Genomic DNA, 23,852 nt, shown 5'->3' on the forward strand with positions numbered 1-23,852 from the left:
TGCACTGTTTCTTCTGAAAAGTATACCCTTGTGCACTTAATAATACTGCTCTACTTTCTCATATCCTCTCTTACCCAGATAACTTTTAACTAACTTCCAGTTGGTATCATGGTTGTGATATATGATGTCATTACAAATTTTCCTGATTTCATTCATTCTCATCTTTCACCCCTTTTAGATGCATAATCTGAAATTCCCTTTCACATTCATCACTGTTATTTTCACCTTCTCCCCCTATTGGCAATTTTGATAGAGCATCAGCAATTAGATTTTCTTCTCCTTTTATATGCTTTACTGTATAGTGAACTGCTGGAAGAATAGTGCCCACCTGTTTATCCTGCTGTGATGCAAAGTACACTCTTGTATATAGATCAAAGCCTTATGGTCTGTGTATACTTCTTCTTGATGTCCTGATAAGTAATTTTTGAACTTGGCGAAAGCCCAATAGACTGCAAACAGTTCTTTTTCGGTGACAGTATATGACTTCTCATGTTTTTGCAAAGTTCTGCTGCAAAAGCTATTTATCTATGCTCCATCACACCATCTATAATCTTTTCTTGGAACAAATGAGCTCCCAGTCCGTAGTCACTGCTGTCGGTCATAATGCAAAGTGGCTCTCTGTAAGATCAGATCTGTATAACATTTTACTATTGGACATGTGTATCTTGATGTTGTCGAATGCTTCCTGACAATCCTTGTCCCATACCCAAATGGTGTTCTTCTTCAACAAGTTGATCAAACTTGTCGAATGCTTCCTGACAATCCTTGTCCCATACCCAAATGGTGTTCTTCTTCAACAAGTTGATCAAACATGGTGCATTTAAAGCTTGATTGCTGACAAATTTCCGGTAGTAGCCACAAATTTCATAGAATGGTTTAAGTTGTTTCTTAGTCTTGGGTGCAGGAAATTTTGCAATGGCTTCAAGTTTTTCTTCATCAGGCAAGATTCCTTCTTCTGAGATGGTATGGCCTAAACATTTGAGCTGTCTAACTCTGAATTTACACTTCTCTAGTTTAATGACATCCCTTCCTGTCTCAATCTGTAACACACTTCACCCGACAAACGGATGTGTTCTTCCCAACTCTTTCCTGTTACAAGTATGTCATCAACATAAAGGATTAGTTTGCTTAACAGTTCTTTTCCTAGAACAAAATCTAATGTTTGGATAAATTCTGCAACTGATTCATTAAGGCCAAATGGTACAACACAATAGCAATAACATCTTCCTCCAAACAAAAATGCAGTATACTTTCTAGACTGAATCTCCAATGGTACCTGATGGAAACCAGCTGTTAAGTCTAAACTAGACATGTACTTCATATGTTGAAACTTATGTAATAACTCGTCTGTGTTCTCAGGATGATCAGTTTCCCTCTCAAGATATTTGTTTAAATGTCTTGAATCAAGGACAAGTCTTACTCCACCATCACGTTTGGAAACTACCACCAATGGGTCATTGTATGCACTATTGCACCTTTCAATTATTTCCCACTCATCTTTTGTAGTTCTTTCTCCACAGCTTTTCGTTTTGATATGGGTACTCCATAGGGTTTGATGAAAAATGGTTCATGAGGTTTTAGTTTATGTCTACATTCATAGTTTTTCACTTTTCCAGGTTCCTCACTAAACACATCTTTGTATTCCCACAACAAACTACCTAATTGATCTGCCTGTTCTTTGTCTAGACTCCCAGCTTCCTTTAGTTTGGTGGCGACTAATTCAGCATACTTGTCTTCACTGCATCCTCCTTCATTGTCTTCCTCGTTAATGTCAATTTTCTCATTTGCACAAATCACTCTTCTAATCTTTGTTCTCTAGGCAATCTCGGATAATTAGTTCAGTCACAAGTGTTACATCTGTCTTTGGGTTGGTGAGCTTTAACTTTTTGTTATTACAGTCAAAATCTGCATTTACTGCTTGTATCCAATTCGTTCCGAAAAAAATATTTTCATTGAGGTCAGGTACTACTAAACATCCTTAGTTATACTTTACATCATTAATTGTGAAAGATATTAAGGCTTGCCTGTTTACAACTTTGCTGTGCCTACCAGTTGTTCCCTTAATTTTGATTCCAATAGCAGGATTTTCTTCAAAGTCAGCACTATGTCTTATCTGGTCTCTATAAATTTTTCAGAAATGGCACAGACGGGACTGCCTGTGTCTAAGAGGCAAACTCCCTCTTAATTTGCAACTTTTATATGTATATACGGGCAACCTAAAACTTTTTCCTTCCTGCTTTCCTCATCTTCATGCAACAAATCACCCTCAATCTCTCTGAAGTTTAAGTTGTTTATAGCCTTTTTTTCTGCACAATTTCTCTTACTTATGTGAATTTTGCTTAGAGCTACATCAGATGATTGCTTGATGTCATGTCCCTTGTTGATTGGTTCTACCTTCCCAGTTGGAATGCAATTCTTCACAAATAATATTGATGATGCTTTCTACTCTGTCGCTGTCACTATAACACTTATAAGTATCCCATAAAGTTTTTAGCATCACATCTAAATCGTAATGTCTGTCCACATGTTCCTTATCTGATGATACCTTCCCACTTTCCATTGGTATAGTCTGGTTCTCATATTCTTCACAAATACTACTGCCATCATCTTCTTCACCATTAATTAAATCTTCTTTAACCTCCATATACACTATGCCGTCTAATTCTTCCTCCCATTCATCATTAAACAAGATGACCTGATTTTAAAAAAAAAGTATAATAATTGCCATATTTTCTTTAATAAAATGCACTTATATCACCTAAACATGCTTGAATTATGATCTTGGAGTGCATTCTGTGTATTCTGCAAACCTCCATTTAAAGAAAAATATATTTGAATACCCAGATATTTGTTAAAAAAGGTTTTTTTTTACTGTTACATATATTTGACTAATACCGAGAATCTGTCTTGTTTTGATGTGGTCGTCGTCTTCATTGTTATGGTGCTATTTACTTGATGGTGTACTCCACTTTTTCAAGATGGAACGCTGCAGCACAGAAGAACTGCCAATCCAACAAGTGCCGCAACACTTAGTAGAACTGGCATTGTCATCCCTTCTTGAAGATGTGCTGCATTCATGTTTATATTTGCAAACAATAACAAGAACTACCAGAATTTAGTAACCAAAGTTACTTGAGTAACAAAATTGGTTTAAATTGTCGTGACTATCATTTATTCATTAGGTAGACATAGGGTTAACACATCAGTTTACCATAGTGATATGTCACAATACAAAAGAATGGGTAAGAGTATTAATATCAATGACAGCTTGACCTTTTATTCTTCAAATTATAAAGGTGTGATGAAGATGAACTATGAAATAGCACTTTTACTGTCTACACCGTTGGTGAATTAGGAATTCGGTTAAGAGAGAGATAGTACACTAGGTGTATTGGATGTCATTTATGAATAAGTTTTCAAATGTTTGTTGGAGATTTAGGATGTTCGATGACAAACGCTGCTTATGCACTGCACCTGTTTTAATGTTACTTCCGGTGACAATGATTTGCAAAATATTACATGGAAACTGATGATTTATTCAGCATAGCAAGCAACTTTTACGTGTAAGATTCTTAAGTATATGAACACTAAACACGTCTCAATGTGTGTTGAATGAGCATTTAATGTATTATTGTATTTGGTTGTATTACTTGTAAATGAAAAAAAGTTCCTATAATTAATGGCATGGATCTAATTATAAATTTTAGAATGTCCTAATATCTAAGGTATGATCACATGGCAATATACATCTGAAATCTTATAAATGCATGGCACTAAAAGTATTAAGCATGTGCAAGAACCATATCTATAAACTGTTAGTGGAGTCAAGCCATCTTTATGTAGTATAGTTTCTGATTTGAAGACCAATCTATGTATAGTGCGTATGTTTTTATATTCATGTATTTGGTTTGTATGTAACATTAAGACAGCCGAGGAAATAGTGAATGTGACTCAAGAGTGCCTACAGTCAAACATTGATTGCCTGCTGAATAATGGAAAGTTGCAGTAGATGAATAACTTGGGAAATTAAGATAATCTCACCAAATAACTAAGGTGCTAAGTCATAAGGCACATAAACAAAACTGAGAACTTTGATTTCTTAGCTATATATTCTAGGAATAGGGACATAAGTTTTATGAAATGAATGGTTTTAACAAAGTGCTATGAATTTGCCATTTTCTTCATTTCCTTGTATAAATGTCATTAACCTCAGGGCAGCAGTTTAATAATATTGTTGGCTCCCAGTTATTTAATGTTGGGATTGGACCTTGACTTTTTCTCAAGGCTGAGATTTCTTATAACCTTAAAATAACTGTTCATTCTCAGCATAAAGATCTGATACCCTGTATGTGACATCGAGCAAAGATACCTTAGGTTCAAATTAAATCCACCCTGGTTATTTGACAATATAACATTTTTGCCCAAGAAATTGTGTGCAAAAGACCCGATTTGGAGAGGTCTTCAATGCGGTGCATTTGTTAAATTCCATATTTTCATTTTTGGCAAGTATAAATAAGAAAATCACCAAATAAGGTCATTTAGTTTGACAAATATGTAAAACAACACAGCACTTATATCAGCCAATTATAGCAGAGGATATATGACATCACACAAACGTTATTGTTGTCAAGTGTGATACAGGAAAGTATTGAAGCCACTACGCACAAAAAGTGTGATAGCGTTTTATAGAATCATTTCAATCCAATTATCACATTTCATCCAGACTTGGACCTCGGGCCAAAAAGAGACAGTATTTTGCAGACAGGCACACTAACACAAAGCTTTCGGCCACAGCCTTTATCAGCAAAAGAGAAACAGAGGAATACACACCAGTCATACACACGAGCAAGCACAACTCACTCACAAAGCATCTAACTCTGGCAGCTCAGGCCAGATTGCAACTGTCATGTAGGATGTAAGCAGCAGTCTGGAGGAGGATGGGAAGAGAAAGGGATAGTAATATAGAGGTTGGGGGGGAGAGGAACGTTGTCTGGTGGAGTGTGCAGGTACTAGAATGCCAACAGGCACAATGTCAGCAGGTTGTGGGGCAAGGAAGTAGGGAAAAAAGGAGAAGAGAAGAGTGGGGAAAGATTGGCGAGTGGGGTTGACTGAGGGCAGCCAACAAAGAGGGTGGGAGATGACTTGGGGAGGAGTTGATATGACAGAGGGGGTGAAAACTGTTCAGTGAAGGGGGTGTGGACAGTATGTTACTGTAGGTTGAGGCCGGTATTATTACGGGAGTGGAGAATTTGTTGTAAGGATAACTCCCATCAGTGTAGCTCAAAAAAGCTATTGTTGGAGGGGGGAGGGGGGGACCAGATGGCTCCGGTAGTGAAGCAGCCATTGAAATAGTGTGTGTTATGTTCATCTGCATGTTTTGCCACAGGGTGGCCTACTTTGCTCGTGGCCACGGTTTGGTGGTGGTCGTCCATTCTGGTGGACAGCTGGTCATAGTCATACCAATATAAAAAGTTGTGCAATGATTGCAGCAGAGCTGATAAATTAAGTGGCTGCTTTCACAGGTGGCCCAGCCCCTCATTGGGTAGGATTAAACTGTGACAGGACTGGAATAGGAAGTGCTGGTTGTGTGGATTGGGCAGGTTTTGAACTTGTGTCTTCTACAGGGGTATGATCCTTGTGGCAAGTGGTTGGGATTGGGAGCAGCATAGGGATGGACTATGATGTTGTGGAGATAAGGTAGGCGATGGAACACAACTTCAGAAGGGCTGAGAAGGATCTCGGGTAGGGTGTCCCTCATTTCAGGGCCTGATGAAAGGTAATCATAGTCCTGGAAATCCAAATTTACCTCTCTGATCAGGGTTTCATTGCCATCCATTGGGTGATGCAAAATGTAGGTTCATCCTTAGTGCCTACACACACTTTTTTCCTCACTTTTGATAGAGTGGTGCGTCTGTCAAAGTTCAGAGCAGGCTATGAAGTTACCACAGTCCGTCCAGACATTTCAAACCTGATGCGCTGCTACCAGTGTCGTCATTACAACCACACTCTAGAGTCCTGTCGACACCAAGCCAAATGTGTAACTTGTGGTAGGAAAGCTCACTAGGGCGATTGTCCACCTCCTCCCCACTGCATCAACTGCAATGGCAGCCACGCCGCCACCTCCTGCGATTGTCCTGCATATCTGGATGAGCGGGTTGTCCAGGAGATCCAGATGAAGGAAAAAGTGCCTTACCCAGTCACTTGAAAGTTGTTGGCTGGTTGGCAGTTCTACCATCTGGCACATACAGTACTGTTCTTGCTACATCAGGCTCCATGAAGGACAGGCTATGCAGATATGCGACCTCAAATTTAGCACCGCAGTTGTGAAAACATCTAGCAACATGGTAGTGTCCCTCCCGCCTCCTCCAGCTGTGCAACACGCCACCAAACTTCCTCCTCATGGGGTGAAGTCACCAGCTACACAACCGGCAGGCCGGAAAGGACAGAGGGAATACTCCCATGAAGTGCTCACAACAACATTGAGCTCTCGCATTTCTTCCCAGTCAGTTTTGACCTTCCCCCCTAGGTCGGCATTCCATCTCCTGGGGGATGATACTGCTTATACAGGATGACATTCATTGTCAACCCATCTCCCCGACTATCCGCCTTCAAGCTGTTGCAGTTTGCCTTTTCCTTCCTCACATGACCTTTTCCCTTTGTACTGTTTACACCCCTCTGTCATTTGATGTCACCAGGGCAGACTTCCTCTACCTTATTGGGCAAGTACCTCACCCGTTCTGCTGCTCGGTGACTAATGCACACCATCCCCTTTGGGTTTCTCAGAGAACCTACCTGAGAGGTGCAATTGTGGCTGACCTTCTTAACCAACTTAACCTCTTCTGCCTTACGCTGGAGCACCCATGTTCCTTTCAGACTCCACACACACCTATTCCCATTTGGACCTATCCTTCTGCACTGCCCTGCTTCCCCATTTCTCAAGTTGTCTGTTCTCTCTGACACATACTTCCGCAACAATTTCACTTGTGCTATCTGTTTGCTGACTCCTACCCCAGCTATGTGCACACTCAGATGGCAGCCTGCTAAGGCCAGCTGGAGGCTTTACTCCTCCCTGGTGACCTTCGATGAACAACATTTCCCCAGTTGTGAGACCAGGTGGAATATCTTACAAACATTACCCTTACCTCCACAGAATTTTCCATTTGCAGCACTCTCTCTTTACCGCACTGTGTCCCGGTCCCTTGTTGGACTGAGGCGTGCCACAACGTGATTTGCGCACGGAGATATGCTCTTCGCGTTTCTAACTGCCATCCTATGATGGCAGACTGCGTTCATTACAAACAGTTGCGTGTACAGTGTCATCAGGTTCTTCGGGATAGCAAAAAAGCTAGCTGGATTTCCTGTACTAGTTCTTTTAACAGTTCCACACCCTCTTGTCTTGTAGACCAACCTCCGATGGCTCTCTGGGACCGAGATCCATTCCACAATTTTCGGCCTGACAGTAGCAAGCAATGTCATGGTGGACTACATTGCTGACTCCAACACCTTAGGCCACCATTTTGTGGCAATTTCGAGTTCCATCCACTACCACCCTGCCTTCCTTCATTGGAAATGAGCGGAGGAGGCTCTCTTTTCAGAATCGTGAATGCTATAATGCCGCCTTTACTATGAGGGAGCTGCACCGTGTTCTAACATCATCCCGATCCTTCACCCCAGGGCCAGATGCTGTCCACATTCAGATGTTGCTCTTCCGTTCATTGACACTACAAAATTCCTGGGCCTCGTGCTTGGTAGGAAACTTCCTTGGTTGTCCCACGTGTCTTACCTGACAGCCCACTGTATGTGGTCCCTCAATGTCCTAAGTGTCCTCAATGGTACTTCATGGGGTGCAGATCAAACCACTCTCCTCCCTTTGTATCAGTCCCTTGTCCGTTAGAAACTAGACTAAGGGTATTCTGTTTAAGTACCTGCACAACTGTCCCTCTTTTGCCATCTCAATACTATCCACCATTGTGGCATCCGTTTGGCCACTGGCACCTTTTACACTACCTCAATTGAGTCTGTATGCATAAATACAGAAGCTGCCGAACTACTGCTGTCCTACTGTGGTGACTTTCTCCTCACCAGATGTAGTATGTGCTGTTTGTTTGCCATGTGTGGCCTCCTCCTTCAATGACTCCTTTGATTGCCGGTATATGGTGCCCTCCTCATATCTGTTACCTCCTGGAGTTTGGTATTGGCTCTAGTTCTGATAGATTAACTTCATGCCACCAGTAACTTTTCCAGTGGGTGTAAACCCTTCACCACCTTGGCTTCGTGTGGTGGTCCATGTTCACCTTGGCCTTCATTTGGTTGCTAAGGTCACTACCCCAGCCTCACTCTATCACCTTCAGGCTAATGATCTTCACACGGAACTTTGGGATAGTACCTTTTTGTACACTGATGGCTCTCAGACTGACTGTGGTGTCAGGTGTGACTTGTCATTGGTGCCGACGTTTTTCGGTATCGGCTTCCGGAACACTGCTCAGTATTTACAGCAGAGCTGTTCGCCCTGTATCAGGCCATGCAGTACATCTGGCGACACAGGCTTTTCAGTTGCATTGTCTGCTCAGACTATCTGAGCACCCTTCAAAGCCTATGTGTGCTGTATTCTGTTCATCTCTTAGTGGAATGGGTCCAGCAAAGCTGTCACTTCCTCACTCTTGATGGAGCCACTGTGATTTTTATGTGGGTCCCTGATCACATTGGTCAGACAGGAAACAAGGCCACTGACGCTGCTGCCAATGTTGCAGTCCTCGTACCTCAGCCTGCTAGTTCGTACATTCCCTCCTATGATCTCTGTGTTGCTGTCTGTCAGCAGATGGTGTGACTTTGGCATCACCACTGGTCCTCCCTTCATGGGAACTAGCTCCGTGTTATTAAGCCTCTCCCAGCAGCTTGGACGATCTCCTCTTAGTCCTCATGCTGCAAGGAGATCATTTTAATTATGTTGCATATTAGGCAATGTCTTTTTAGCCATCACCATTTGTTAAGTGTTGCTCCCCCACCACTTTGTGCACGTAACTTTGACTGTCTACCATTTTTTTTTTATTTTTAACTGTTTACATACCCGTTCATGTTTACCGTGTGAGTTATGTGCCATTTTAGTGAACAACGCACAAGCTGTTGATGGCGTTTTACCTTTTATCCATCGTAGCAATATGGCGAAGGCCATTTAATTTTTAGTTGTGGATCTCCATTTCCCTATGGCTTATTTTGTAGACCTTTTCCCAAGTCCCTGTTTTTAGCTGTCTTCTTTTCTGTTGATTGGGATTGACATGTAGTCGTTTTTAACTGCCCTCTTTGTCTTTGTGTTCTACAGTTTTGACATAGCCACATATGACCCTAGTTGTTTTTGTGCCCTAAAACATAACATAACAAAACAAAAACAAGGGCTGAAATTCTTTCAGTTGGGGCACAATAACAGGCCACAATAGGGCATCCTGGATTGTTGGGTTTGTGGATTTTGGGGAGCATGTAGGAGGAGAGTATGTGGGGTGAGAAGGGAAATTGACTCAAAGAAGAAGTTCTGGGAAGAGCCTAGGGCTTTAAGCAGGGATTGATGTTTGTGTTTGACTTCTGGGATGGGGTCACTCTGGCAGAGTTAATTGGTGGATGAGTCAGATAATTGGCAGTGTCTTCTGGCAGGTACTCACTGTGATTTGTAACAACAGTGGTGGAATCTTTGAATACAGGTAGGATGATTAAGTCAGGATTTGTTTTGAGGTCACATATGGCTGTTTTCTTACTCAAAGGTTGGTGTTCTGTGGAAGGGATCTGGGGAAGGATCTGTGGAAGGGATCTGGGGAAGGATGATGATGGTAAGTTGGAGGTAAGGAATTCCTGGAAGGCAACCAGTGGGTGATAGGTTGGGGGGGGGGGGGGGGGGCAGAATCTGAAAAGATGACGGTCATTTGGAAAGGAGAGGTGGGTTCCAGAGAAAGGAATCTTTATGGTTAGGTCATCTAGGGGTATTCCATGGTTTAGGAAGCATTTGAGAAATAGGATGTGTGACTGAGTTTTAGCCAGGGAAAGGTATACTTTTCTGAACTGGTGCAGAAAGATGGAGCTGGGCTACATTATGCAGGAATGGAGTAAAGGAAATGGGAAAGGCACAGTAAGGGACAAAATAGATGTTGATGGTTGTGAGAGGAATTGGATGAGAGAAAGGATGCGTAACAAAATACTTAAATACCCACACAGAAATGCTAAAACACACACAGATACATAAAAATGTGAAAAAATGCTTGAAACCATATAACAATACACACAGCTATGTTAGAAATGTACAGTGAAGTGGGAGAAAAGGAACAGGTGTGTGTGTGTGTGTGTGTGTGTGTGTGTGTGTGTGTGGTGATAAAGGGTGTCAGGATGAGGAATGAATTGGGATCAGCAGGAATAAATATAATTGTAACTATTGGAGGAAAGAATTTGGGGCATCAGACGCTGCATGAATGATAGGCGTGGTCTTGAAGCATGCATTGGGCATGAGCAATCATTGATCCAGTGTGGCTCGAAAGTAGACTTGATTTTGAAGGCAATGAATAAACTCAGGCAAGCAGATAAAGAATGGACGCTGAAAAGAGTAGAAAAGGAAAACATCACATGGTTGTAGTATGGAAGAAATGCCGTTCGGCCAAATCAAATAATGGAAACTCCAGGTAGAAATAGCAACAATGTAGGAGAAGATAGATTGCTACTTACCATAAAGATCACATGGTAAGTTGCAGACAGGCACAATTAAAAGCCACTTACACAAATGCTGTGGCTGAAAGCTGTGTGTCAGTGTCTTTCACTTGTGCCTGTATGCGACTTACAGGATCATCTAAATGGTAATTAGCAGTCTATCTTCTCCTACATTGTTACTATTCCTACCTGGACTTTTCAAAGTGTTGTTATTCCAACCTGGACTTTCCATTGTTTAAAAATTATAAATATTATTTCATTTACAATTATCAAAAATAATTTGTACACATACAAAAATAATTTAAATGCTTGGATGGTGACAGGTTGTATAGGGACATTATGTCGGGCTTATGTGACAGAAATGTACCTCTTCACTTTTAAGGTATTCCTACGCACAGACTTTGCTGCTTTGCTAACACAATTTGTGAACCTCCGTGTTGTTGTTGTTGTTGTTGTTGTGGTCTTCAGTACTGAGACTGGTTTGATGCAGCTCTCCATGCTAATCTATCCTGTGCAAGCTCCTTCATCTCCCAGTACCTACTGCAACCTACATCCTTCTGAATCTGCTTAGTGTAATCATCTCTTGGTCTCCCTCTACGATTTTTACCCTCCACGCTGCCCTCCAATGCTAAATTTGTGATCCCTTGATGCCTCAGGACATGTCCTACCAACCAATCCCTTCTTCTAGTCAAGTTGTGCCACAAACTTCTCTTCTCCCCAATCTATTCAGTACCTCCTCATTAATTACGTGATGTACCTACCTAATCTTCAACATTCTTCTGTAGCATCACGTTTCGAAAGCTTCTATTCTCTTCTTGTCCAAACTAGTTATCGTCCATGTTTCGCTTCCATACATGGCTACACTCCACACAAATACTTTCAGAAACGACTTCCTGACACTTAAGTCAATATTCGATGTTAACAAATTTCTCTTCTTCAGAAATGCTTTCCTTGCCATTGCCAGTCTACATTTTATATCCTCTCTACTTCAACTGTAATCAGTTATTTTGCTCCCCAAATAGCAAAACTCCTTTACTACTCTAAGTGTCTCATTTCCTAATCTAATTCCCTCAGCATCACCCGATTTAATTTGACTACATTCCATTACCCTCAGCTTGCTTTTGTTGATGTTCATCTTGTATCCTCCTTTCAAGACACTGTCCATTCCGTTCAACTGCTCTTCCAAGTCCTTTGCTGTCTCTGACAGAATTACAATGTCATCGGTGAACCTCAAAGTTTTTATTTCTTCTCCCTGGATTTTAATACCTACTCCAAACTTTTCTTTTGTTTCCTTTACTGCTTGCTCAATATACAGATTGAATAACATCGGGGAGAGGCTACAACCCTGTCTCACTCCCTTCCCAACCACTGCTTCCCTTTCACGCCCCTCGACTCTTATTACTGCCATCTGGTTTCTGTACAAATTGTAAATGGCCTTTCGTTCCCTGTATTTTACCCCTGCCACCTTTAGAATTTGAAAGAGAGTATTCCAGTCAACATTGTCAAAAGCTTTCTCTAAGTCTACAAATGCTAGAAACGTAGGTTTGCCTTTTCTTAATCTTTCTTCTAAGATAAGTCGTAAGGTTAGTATTGCCTCACGTGTTCCAACATTTCTACGGAATCCAAACTGATCTTCCCGGAGGTTGGCTTCTACCAGTTTTTCCACTCGTCTGTAAATAATTCGTGTTAGTATTTTGCAGCTGTGACTTATTAAACTGATAGTTCGGTAATTTTCACATCTGTCAACATCTGCTTTCTTTGGGATTGGAATTATTATATTCGTGTTGAAGTCTGAGGGAATTTCGCCTGTATCATACATCTTCCTCACCAAATGGTAGAGTTTTGTCAGGACTGGCTCTCCCAAGGCCGTCAGCAGTTCTAATGGAATGTTGTCTACTCCCGGGGCCTTGTTTTGACTCAGGTCTTTCAGTGCTCTGTCAAACTCTTCACGCAGTATTGTATCTCCCATTTCATCTTCATCTACATCCTCTTCCATTTCCATAATATTGTCCTCAAGTACATCACCCTTGTATAGACCCTCTATCTACTCCTTCCACCCTCCTGCTTTCCCCTCTTTGCTTAGAACTGGGTTTCCATCTGAGCTCTTGATATTCATACAAGTGGCTCTCTTTTCTCCAAAGGCCTCTTTAATTTTCCTGTAGGCTGTATCTATCTTACCCCTAGTTAGATAAGCCTATACATCCTTACATTTGTCCTCTAGCCATGCCTGCTTAGCCATTTTGCACTTCCTGTCAATCTCATTTTTGAGACGTTTGTATTCCTTTTTGACTGCTTCATTTACTGCATTTTTATATTTTCTCCTTTCATCAATTAAATTCAATATTTCTTCTGTTACCCAAGGATTTCTGCTAGCCCTCATCTTTTTACCTACTTGATCCTCTGCTGCCTTCACTATTGCATCCCTCAAAGCTACCCATTCTTCTTCTACTGTATTTCTTTCCCCCATTCCTGTCAATTGTTCCCTTATGCTCTCCCTGAAACTCTGTACAACCTCTGGTTTAGTCCGTTTATCCAGGTCCCATCTCCTTAAACTACCACATTTTTGCAGTTTCTTCAGTTTTAATCTACAGCTCATAACCAATTGATAGTGATCAGAGTCCACATCTGGCCCTGGAAATGTCTTACAATTTAAAACCTGGTTCCTAAATCTCTGTCTTACCATTATATAATCTATATGATACCTTTTAGTATCTCCAGGGTTCTTCCATGTATACAACCTTCTTTCATGATTCGTGAACCAAGTGTTAGCTATGATTAAGTTATGCTCTGTGCAAAATTCTACCAGGCAGCTTCCACTTTCATTTCTTAGCCCCAATCCATATTCACCTACTATGTTTCCTTGTCTTTCTTTTCCTACTGTCGAATTCCAGTCACCCATGACTATTAAATTTTCGTCTCCCTTCACTACCTGAATAATTTCTTGTATCTCATCATACATTTCTTCAATTTCTTCGTCATCTTCAAAGCTCCATATATGAAAGCAAAAGGTTGTAAATTTAAAGTTTCACAGTATTTATTTATAAATAATGTACACACAGACAAGTAAAATATTAAGCATAAATAAACCAAAGTAAGTGCCATGAAGGCAGTTGTTACATCAGATACACAAGAATAATTTGCAACCCATTGATGTGCCACTAAACCAAATCATGAGAGCATGCTATAGTCAGACTGTTTACATATTTTTCTTATTACATGTAGGCAATGTGTTCTGTAGCGAGGTGCTCAGTCTGTTGTAGTCCAAGCAACAAATCATACATTAAACTCTCAAACATGACTAATTGTATGGAATCAACACACCTGATGAGTTGTGATTTAAATGCCTGGGCATTTACAAGTTGGGGCAAATGCACAGGATAAATGTCTGGGACAATGCCCAAAATCCATAAATGCCAGGGCATTTATGCAGTTTAAAGATTAATTGATAAGAAGCACTTACAGTTTTAAACTGATAATTTGTATTGGAAAAGGTGTTGAGTAACCAAGCTGAAAAAGCTGTTTGAGTGTCATGGAAGAGTTATTGGACTGTAAATGTAACTATCATTTTAATGAGATCAGTTCTTGGAATAGTACATACTAAAAGAAGAAAAGACAGCAGACCTCAAGTTTAAAAGTAATTCTTGAAATAAAGTGTAGTTCATATTAAGTAGGTAGCCTGTAGGTAGTATTTTTAATTATACTGTACTACTGCAAAAATATTAGAGTAAAAAAATAAAATCTAATGATTTCAGCATCGATTCTTTGCTAGCAAGTATCTCATTTTATCTTCACAGCAGTGCAGTCATACAAAAGTAGTCAGTCTCAAAATGTCACTCCATCTAACAATAAAGCTAGCTCTTCTCCTTCTTTCTTTTTTCCCCCTCCTCTGAAAACAGTTTAATATTTAAGAAACCATTTATTACCAGGAAACACATGTCAGCTGTTTAATACATTCAGTAATAATTTTGTTATCAATAATCATTCTTCAGTAATGTTCAGAGATTTGAAATGGATCACAAATTGTTACATTACTAAGCAGTGACCTAAGGACAATGTTTTTTAATACTAGCTTATCATTACACTGCTGTTAAACATACACATACGTGTGTGTGTGTGTGTGTGTGTGTGTGTGGAGAGAGACACTTCTCACTTCTGTGATACAGCAAGTTGGAATGCTACTTAAAAAACATGCTTCTCTCTTCTTTACTTTTGTTCTTGTTAATAAAGGCAATGATTGACATGTGTGTGTTTAAATGTAAACATTTGCTAAAGTCTAATATCGGGAGTATCTTCTCATCCGTTATTTTAATTGGTATCTTCTACATTCTAGCAGTAAAAACTTTAAAAAGTACTTTTTTTTATAAATGCCCAAATTGTGTCCATTTAAAACTGCTTTGGACAAATGCCCATTTATAAATGTCCTGGCCACTGGACATTTGCCCAGCACATCACTAGTGATGAGGTGATAGCCTTTCATTAGTTTGTCTCTTAATATTCATTGGTGAGGTTGAACTGTTGTGATATCTTTGGTTTTCTCATTGTAAATTGTGATATCTATGGTTTTCTTATTGTAATTGGTTAATTGTGCACTCCTGGGTTTTCAGCCGAGTTGTTGTTTCCATATTACGCACACTTTTTTGCCAAGCAACCCAGTCACACATTCAGATGCTGTCAGCACATACCACAGCACCATGAACAGTTATTTTTCAGTGTTTAATAGATTGTAAAAACTATTTCAAACTCTGAATACCAGCAGAAAAATAGTCCAGTCCTCTCTGTTGTTTGTCATGTGCTAGCAACTATACTGAAGTTCAAGAATGACTATTGCAGTCATAAAGTTGGACAGTAAGTGTGAAGTGTGGTATGGTTGGCCAAGTGCTGAGAGTGTAGGTGATTTTGGGATTTTTTTGTATTATTTTATTTGTAAGATATGTAATATTTGCTAAAGGAAACAATGTTTTCAAAATTTAGGATTCCAGTGGTTCAATGGGGCTCATGAAAGCAGGTGTTGCTGAGCAGAAACCAGTTGAAATTCTCCCTGGATTGATGACTGTGAAAATCGCATCTGGAGCTGATCATCTAGTCATGCTTACTAATGACGGGCATATTTACACATGTGGATGTGGTGAACAAGGACAGTTAGGTCGAGTATCAGAACGTGCTGCAAATCGTAGTTGCAGACAAGGATTAGGTAAGCGTTGTGTTGAACAATTATTATACGTATGAAATACTGTTTGTTTTTTATCTAATGATCTAATGAGGAAGACAGTTTTGATGAGTTGAGTGTCTACAGCCTAATGGTTTGATAATGCAAACAATGGGAAATCCAGAATGGAAAAATGACAATGTTATGAGGAGGACAGACTACTACCCACCATATAGCGAAGATATTGAGTCACAGACAAGCATAGCAAAAAGACTACTAAACACATAAGCTTTCGGCCAGAAAGCCTTCTTCTGAAATAGACAACCTATACACACACATTCATGCAAATGCATCACACACACACACACACACACACACACACACACACACACACACACACACCTGCGCGTGTGCACGCACGCACGCACATGCACACATGACCATTGGCCATGTGTATGCGTGTGTGCGCTCTGTTTTTGCATGAATTTGTGTGTGTATGTTGTCTATTTCAGAAAAAGGCCTTCTGGCTGAAAGCTTACATGTTCAGTAGTCTTTTTGTTGAGCCTATCTGCATCTCAGCATCTCTGCTACATGGTGAGTAGCAATGTATCCTTTTCATAGTATTATCATAACTAATATTACTATTGATTACATGTTATAGAGTATAATATGTTTTGGAGAATAAAGATTTAACTTGAGACATACTATCGTGGCCCCTTTTTCTGTATCAATTTATATAATGAAAGTGTTTCTTGTAAGGCAGAAAATAATTCTTATACATTCTGCACATTTTCAAAAATTAAAAATGGGTGTCACATTTTGGATAAACGATACATTTTTTCCAGAATGTAGATTGAATTTGAAATTGTAAATATCAGTGCAGCTAGATGACCAAATAGAAGAGCATCGATTCTCAAGAAATTCTGTATTAATTCTAGTGTAAGATTCCACTGGTGGCTTTGAGCAGTAACATCATACGGTCTCAAAGATTCAACACACTCAAGACATCAAAATGGCGATCAACACTCTCAAAACATCAAAATGGCGATTAACACTCTCAAATGCTTACATGACACTGAAATGTAACCATGAATTATACAATCATGGAAATTCTTAACAATAAATTATGAACTAACAAGACAGCTGTACGAAACTAGTTCTGGTTGGGGAGAAACTAACGTGTACTGTAAGAACCCCAGAAACACAATTATAGTAAAATACAGGAAATGTGAGAGGCGACAGAACTAGCTAAAAATATCAAAATGGGGAGTTGGCAAATAGAATTGAGCTGTACAGTTAAGTAAACAGAGTGAAACAAAACGAAAAAAAATTTAATAGAAATTGCACTACACACCTAATGAAAAATAACTAAAAGTGGAATAGACAACTTGAATTGAGCTATGTAGCTAAAGGTGGGGTGTGTGTGTGGGTGGGAGGGGGGGGGGGATAAATATGATTGCTGTTCATTTCCTTTGCAGCCATGTAGGCAGCACTCTTAGGTTCCTGCCTAACCTCACCCTCGTAAAATGTGAGATATTCAGAATAGTTTACACCAGTTATAAGACAAACACAGGTTACATTTCCTTTGTATTGTAAACTCATGACGTCATGACTCAAAGCTGAGAATTGAAATCACCCTCTATAATTGACGCAAAATCCCAGTCCAAGATGATTCATTGTTTTCTCTTGTGAAACATCACTGGTTATCAAACTTTTGTGACAATTATTACTTGTCTAGCAAAATTAGGAATCCCAACTCTTACTGGTAAAAATTAGAGAAACCTATTTTTTGTTCTATTTTGTGTTATGTATCAAGTTAAGAATGGATTAGATTTTCCTCCTGTGTGAAATGTTACTTACAGAGTTGTATCATTGTTATGATTATTGTTGTGTCTCTCATTTTAGGGCATTTATTGGTACCTGCGCCAGTGCCTATTAATCCCAGGTCGAAACTTGGCTTTGAAGATATCTGGGCTGGAACTTGGTGTACATATGCCAAAGCTCAGAACCATATTTATGTATTTGGACTAAATAACTACAGCCAGTTAGGTTAGTAGCTATTATTGTTGCATTTCAACTCATAGGAATGTGCGTGTTTTTTGCTGATAAATGACTTCTAGCTTAATTATAAACAGAATTTTGTAGGATTATTTTAATATTGCGAATAGTATTTTTAATGAGAGAATATGGTAACATTTAGCCCTAGATTTTAAAGTTTTAAATGCAAGGTTAAATCTGTTTTGTTATTTCTTATTGAATGCAAAGGAAAAACATATTTTAACCTGTGGTCAGTATCACGAGCAGGCCATTAATCAAAATTACGATTATTTGAAGAGATTGTGGTTTTGGTGTGGAAATACTCAAATGTTTATAAGAAAGCAATCAAGATTAAACTTCAGTCAAATCAAGATTAAAAAGTGCTGCTGCTAACCAGACAGTGTGAGACATACAGATTAAAAATTGGCAGTGGTAGCTTGTGGAACCACACACTTCATTTGTCTATCTATAGAGGAGAAAGTATTGAAGGAATTAACAGTGCATTGGGGTTAAGCTGGACCTGGCTTGACCTGATTCGTGATTCCTCTTTGTTGCATTGGGATCATATTTTTACCTTCTTTCTCCCTTGATTTGAGGCCTGAAAAGCCCTTCTTTTCAACACCTAAACTAATTACAGGTTTTTCCATTTTTCACTGTTGCTTAATGAAGAAATTGAAAATTCCATAAAGCTAATGGTCCAACAGTTTTTTTTTATGTTTGAGTTTGTTGCACTCGCTCTGTTTGTCCTTGGTTTGACATGTAGTAAGTAGACTATTTTTATCACTAGCATTAACATTGTTGTTAGTGTTTAACATAAAAGTAAATGTGGGTGTGTGTCTTGGACTTTACTGTGAAGACACTGCAGCACACTAAAGGTTACTGTCACAGGAAAGAAACTTTAACTGCAGATTTTGTAACAGTTGTACTTATGGGAAGGACACGAAGTGTTCGGAGTGGATATGTATTATAAAATCATCTGCAGTTTAAAGTTTCTGTCCTGTGGCGGTTTCTGTCCTGTGGCGGTTCGAGACTGTAACCTTTAGTGTACTACAGTGTCTTCACAGTACACTTCCTGTGTTTTTGTGTTGCACGCAAATATTCTACTACATTGTTTGATCAATCTATGCAACATTTTCCTTTAACAGTTTCCATGTTGACACTGGTCAAGTAGGCAGTATTTCTTTGTATTATTTATGGCATCAGAGAAATTTCCATCTAATAACGCATTATCCATATTATGATTTGGACTGTTGTTGTATACACTTCACTTGTTCTACTTTGCAGTAACTACTTCAGTCCCAGCCTGTTTTGTATTGTATCTCTCCTGCTGTAAATTTGCACGCCATCTTACATATTGCTGCATGTTCTATAAGAAGTGTTACTCATATCCCTTCCTCATTGTCAATAAATTTGATGGCAACAGCGGGTCATTGTGTGTGCTTGTGAATGCCTTCCCCACTGTCACTGTGTAGCTTGCTAATACTATCCACCTTCAATCCAATACGTGATTCAAATTACTTTTTAAATTTAATGGTACAGCCAGCGTAATTATTTCAAATTTATATACAGGTACTTAAGTGATGCAGTTGAAATCTTGCAGTCCAAATGGAAGTTTTTTACTCCGTCTGAGAGAGTTTGGTCAATGTATATGTTAACAATAAACTACACATTGTCCCTGTAGTATTTGTGGAAATCCTGACTAGATGAAATCTTCTTAAATGTTGATTAGACGCCAACATCTTCTAAACCACTATTCGACAACTTGGACTTACAATCAGACGTTATTACACATTGTAATGTAATTATTTTACTGGCAAAAATTAATCATTTTCATTATTTTATTACACATTGACTGTACATCAGACTAGAGACTATCATGCTTCTTTGTTTGATATCCATTTGAGCTTATGACATTCAACCAATTAAACAAAATGCTATTACAAAAAGATTCAGTATATGTTGACATTACTGCTATATGTTATATTAGTCGTTGGTATTCCTTGGAGCCGCACATGGCACTTCGCTCTTTGCTGCACTTGCAAGCACTTGCAAGATGTTGATATAAGTAGGGACCAAAAAAATTCACATTTTGCAGAAAATGCAAAATAAATGCGAATTCTGCCTCAAAATGTGAAATTAATTAATAGACGCTATTTCATAGCAAATTGTATCCAGATGAACTATTTTATGATAGAGTTCAGAATCGCTTTATTTTCTATATAAATCTGGAAAATGTAACCACTTTTCAGATATTGGTATTGTACATTATCTGATGAAACCCAGTTTGGAAAGATAGTGCATAAGAGCCTGTTTGCAAAATAAAAAGTGTATGAATGCAAAATTGTATCAATGCACTCAATAATCTGAGGCTATGCAGTTGCAGGCAGTTGAATTGTCTATCTAAAACAAATGCCACCTAGCATTTTATAACGAAGAAATGCCTACACTTGTTTGTTAGCAAAAGATGGTATAATGTGGACACTGATTCCTGTGACAGTGTCTGTTCTGCTGTAGGCCGCTGCCCTGCGAAAGAGGGGGGAGGGGGGTGGTGGGCTTGTTTTGCCACACTGCTCCTCTCCCCCACTTGCAGTCAAAGTTATAGTTTGTTTACACTTGTAACCATCAGCTACTATAGCCTAAAGTGCCTGCACTCTGCACTATAGTGATTGGAAAACAAAATTTGTAACATTTTTCGGCTGCTCCAAAATTCCTTCCCTAACATTATGATACAGTACTGTACATTCGGTTATACTTCTACGGTAGGTGCTTTGTCAGATCTATCTGTAGCGTTATCAAGCATGGGTTGTATGATTATGAATTCCTACAAAAGGTAAAATCAAAAAGTCTGCAGAATTTGTGACCAGCGAATTGGGCAGCAAAAGACAAATAATGTCTAGACACGCCTTAAATTGGCAACAAATTCACTTCACCGGCTGGAAAGTGCTGCTGCCTTTCAATAGAACAGTCATCTTTGAAAGCTTAAATACAGACAAACAATGGCCATTTCAGAAGAAAATGGTGTCGAAGTTCTTGCAAAATCTAACCTTCAAGTCAAAAAGTTTCCACTCAGCTATTTAACCGCCAGTTCTGAAGAACTAAGGCTTTGTTTGTCTAATCATTTACGAACAAAAAAAATAGATGTGAAATTTGACAAAAATAGATAGCCTACGAATTTTGTAGAAAATATTTGATACACTTTCTGGTCCCTAGATAACAGGAAGGGTTCATGTCCTGGAATTATTGCGTGTGGATAGAGGAAGGATAGCACCTGGCAGAAGAAATAAAGGAAAAGAAAGAACCATAGTCCAATTAAAATTACTTGATAGTTGACATGTCGTGCGTTGGAGCTGGTTTCTTCCAGTCAGTGTGTTCATCACTCCTGAACTGTTCGTCATTGCCATACTGCCACAACTACTAATCAGTTCACTTCCAATTCCTTGTCTGGCTTTGTTTTTAATATGTTTGGATCCTGAATGTTAGGTATGACCCTTTTATTTCATATTTCAACCCCAATTAAGTATCTCCACCCCCCCCCCCCCCCCCCCACACACACACACACACACACACACACACACACACACACACAATACTAATGAAATTAACACATTTTATACTCAGCAGTGTTGGATATACAGTTATTGTAGTCACAGAGAATGGCTTACATTAGATAAGCTCCACACGACATTGTGAATGTAAGAACTTAACCCAGATTGCTACAGTTGCATAGTGGTTATCACATAAACCTGATGTATAGAAAGTTGTATGTTTGAGTCTCGTCGAACGCACCATCATCGTCATGTGTGATGAAATACTGCTGAATGGTTGGTAACGTGGCAGCTTGTGTAGCAGCATGAACATAGTTTCAGGTAACCAATGATGGTGAGAAAATACACTTTGCTTTGAGTGCTGGAATTAAAATATTTCTGTCTTGAGCTTGCTCGTAGAGGTTAGCTATAATGGCCATGAACAAAGCGATCGTTATTGCAGTTGTGCCGAGAGTTGTTGACCGTTTTCTCAGATACATGCGTTGCACATCATGAGGTTGTGGTTAGGTTAGGGCACGAGTTCAAATACAGGGCTACAAAACAAGTTGTCTACTAGAGTTCAGTCATTCGTCACTTAAATCCAGCTGTTGACAGACCATCAAGCATTTCCATAATACCTCGCAGTGGCTGCTTCCAACATTGCTCTTCATTACACATTAACAGCGTTTGTGAAGTAATCTGCTGTGTTAGTGTGTTGCCAATAACCCAGCAGTAGCCAGCAGTCGATGTGACAACAGTGTAGTGACAAGTGACAGACATGTACTATAAAGTAATTTTAATCAGACTATAGAAGCTTAGGGACCTAAGAAAGACAGACCCCAAAGACTGGTACCTTTCAGTCCCCCACCCCAAACTGCACTCCTAGTACATTTACCTAGCTTGATTTCTGGAGAGGAACAGGAGAAAAAAGAACTATGGTTCTAAGATTGTACACCCAATTAACCAAAGGATGCGGAGAATCTGTAGAATGGGAATGATTTCTACTTAACTAAGGACAACTACCCTCCCTAAAAAATAAGCGATTTTGTCGGTATTAGGCCCAAGTATTGCGTTCTTTTCGACCTCCTAGTACTTCTACTGGGAAGACTTTTGTGGTAGATCATTCAATGTCTTTCCAAATTGTACTATTAGTTCCATCCACCTTGAATGTCTGTTCACACAGAAGGTTTGGCATAAGCCGCCTAGCACTTGCTTGATACTTCCAGAGGAATTGCTTTGCTGAGTGTACCTAGAAATAAAAATATGATGTACTTCTTCCCATGCTAGAAATTCTTCGAACTTTTTGGCCATGAACTGTGTTCTGTTGTCAGACGATAGGTTCTTAGAAGGTACACACAATTTCCATGCAAAACATTTCATTCTTCCAAAAGTGATATTTTAATAGAGAGAAACAAAGCAACAAGATATCAACACCATGGGAGGAAAATTATACATAATTCACTGACTGGCCCCTTAGACAATCATGTGCCTTTAAGCTCTGCGAACAGCTCACCGTACGTCCCATGTGCGTCTCTCTCTCTCTCTCTCTCTCTCTCTCTCTCTCTCTCTCTCTCTCTCTCTCTCTCTCTCTCACCCCACCTCCCCTGCCACAACTGCAATCAACTGCCTGCCCCTGTGGTCAGCAAGCTACTCCAAGGAACTACAACCAAAGACTCCACTAACATGCGACCATAACGCCACCCGGTGACTAGAGAGGCAGATTGTGCCAGTAGCCAAAGATGTAAAACTTAGAACGAGCAGACACATCACAACTAGAAATGGTCCCTTGTACAATGCATAGAATTTGCTTATGGTTTACTCACTTTTAATACTTTTTGTATGATTTTTGACAAGAACTGTCTCCTTTGTAGCATTGCATTGGAGTATGTATCTTCCACCTTTTCTTCCTATCCTCTGCCATTAATATTATTATATGACACTGGATTAATATGGGTGTTCTCTTCTAGCCTTCAACCCACCGTAGAATTGGTTTGCATTCTTTTCGACCTCCTAGTACTTCTACTGGGAAGACTTTTGTGGTAGTGTGTGGTAGGTCATTCAATGTCTTTTCACACAGAAGGTTTGGCATAAGCTGCCTAGCACTTGCTTGATACTTTCAGAGGAATTACTTTGCTGAGTGTACCTAGAAATAAAAACATAATGTACTTCTTCCCATGCTAGAAATTCTTCGAACTTTTTGGCTATGAACTGTGTTCTGTTGTCAGACAATAGATTCTTAGAAGGGACACACAGTTTCCATGCAAAGCATTATGTTCTTCCAAAAGTGATATTTTAATAGAGAGAAATAAAACAACAAGATATCAATACCATGGGAGGAACATTATACGTAATTCAGTGATGTCAGTGAATCATTACATTTTCAATCAACAATACCATAAACCATCTGCTTAAAGTAATTTATTAATCATAGTGCAGGTACAAGATTTCGATGGTGTGGTTAA

The 23,852-nt window shown here is 39.4% G+C and overlaps 1 protein-coding gene across 4 annotated transcripts in view; it reads left to right on the plus strand.

Moving 5' to 3' along the window:
* Positions 1-23,852, plus strand: part of LOC124775008 (regulator of chromosome condensation) — a 101,179-nt gene that overhangs the window by 52,260 nt on the left and 25,067 nt on the right. For all 4 annotated transcript variants that reach the window (XM_047249762.1, XM_047249761.1, XM_047249764.1 and 1 more), the window contains exons 5-6: positions 15,655-15,874; positions 17,735-17,878. In XM_047249762.1, coding sequence (XP_047105718.1) covers positions 15,655-15,874; positions 17,735-17,878 — 364 coding nt within the window. The remainder of the gene's footprint in view (positions 1-15,654; positions 15,875-17,734; positions 17,879-23,852) is intronic.

This window comes from Schistocerca piceifrons, chromosome 2 (assembly GCF_021461385.2).
Source record: "Schistocerca piceifrons isolate TAMUIC-IGC-003096 chromosome 2, iqSchPice1.1, whole genome shotgun sequence".
NCBI lineage: Eukaryota > Metazoa > Arthropoda > Insecta > Orthoptera > Acrididae > Schistocerca > Schistocerca piceifrons.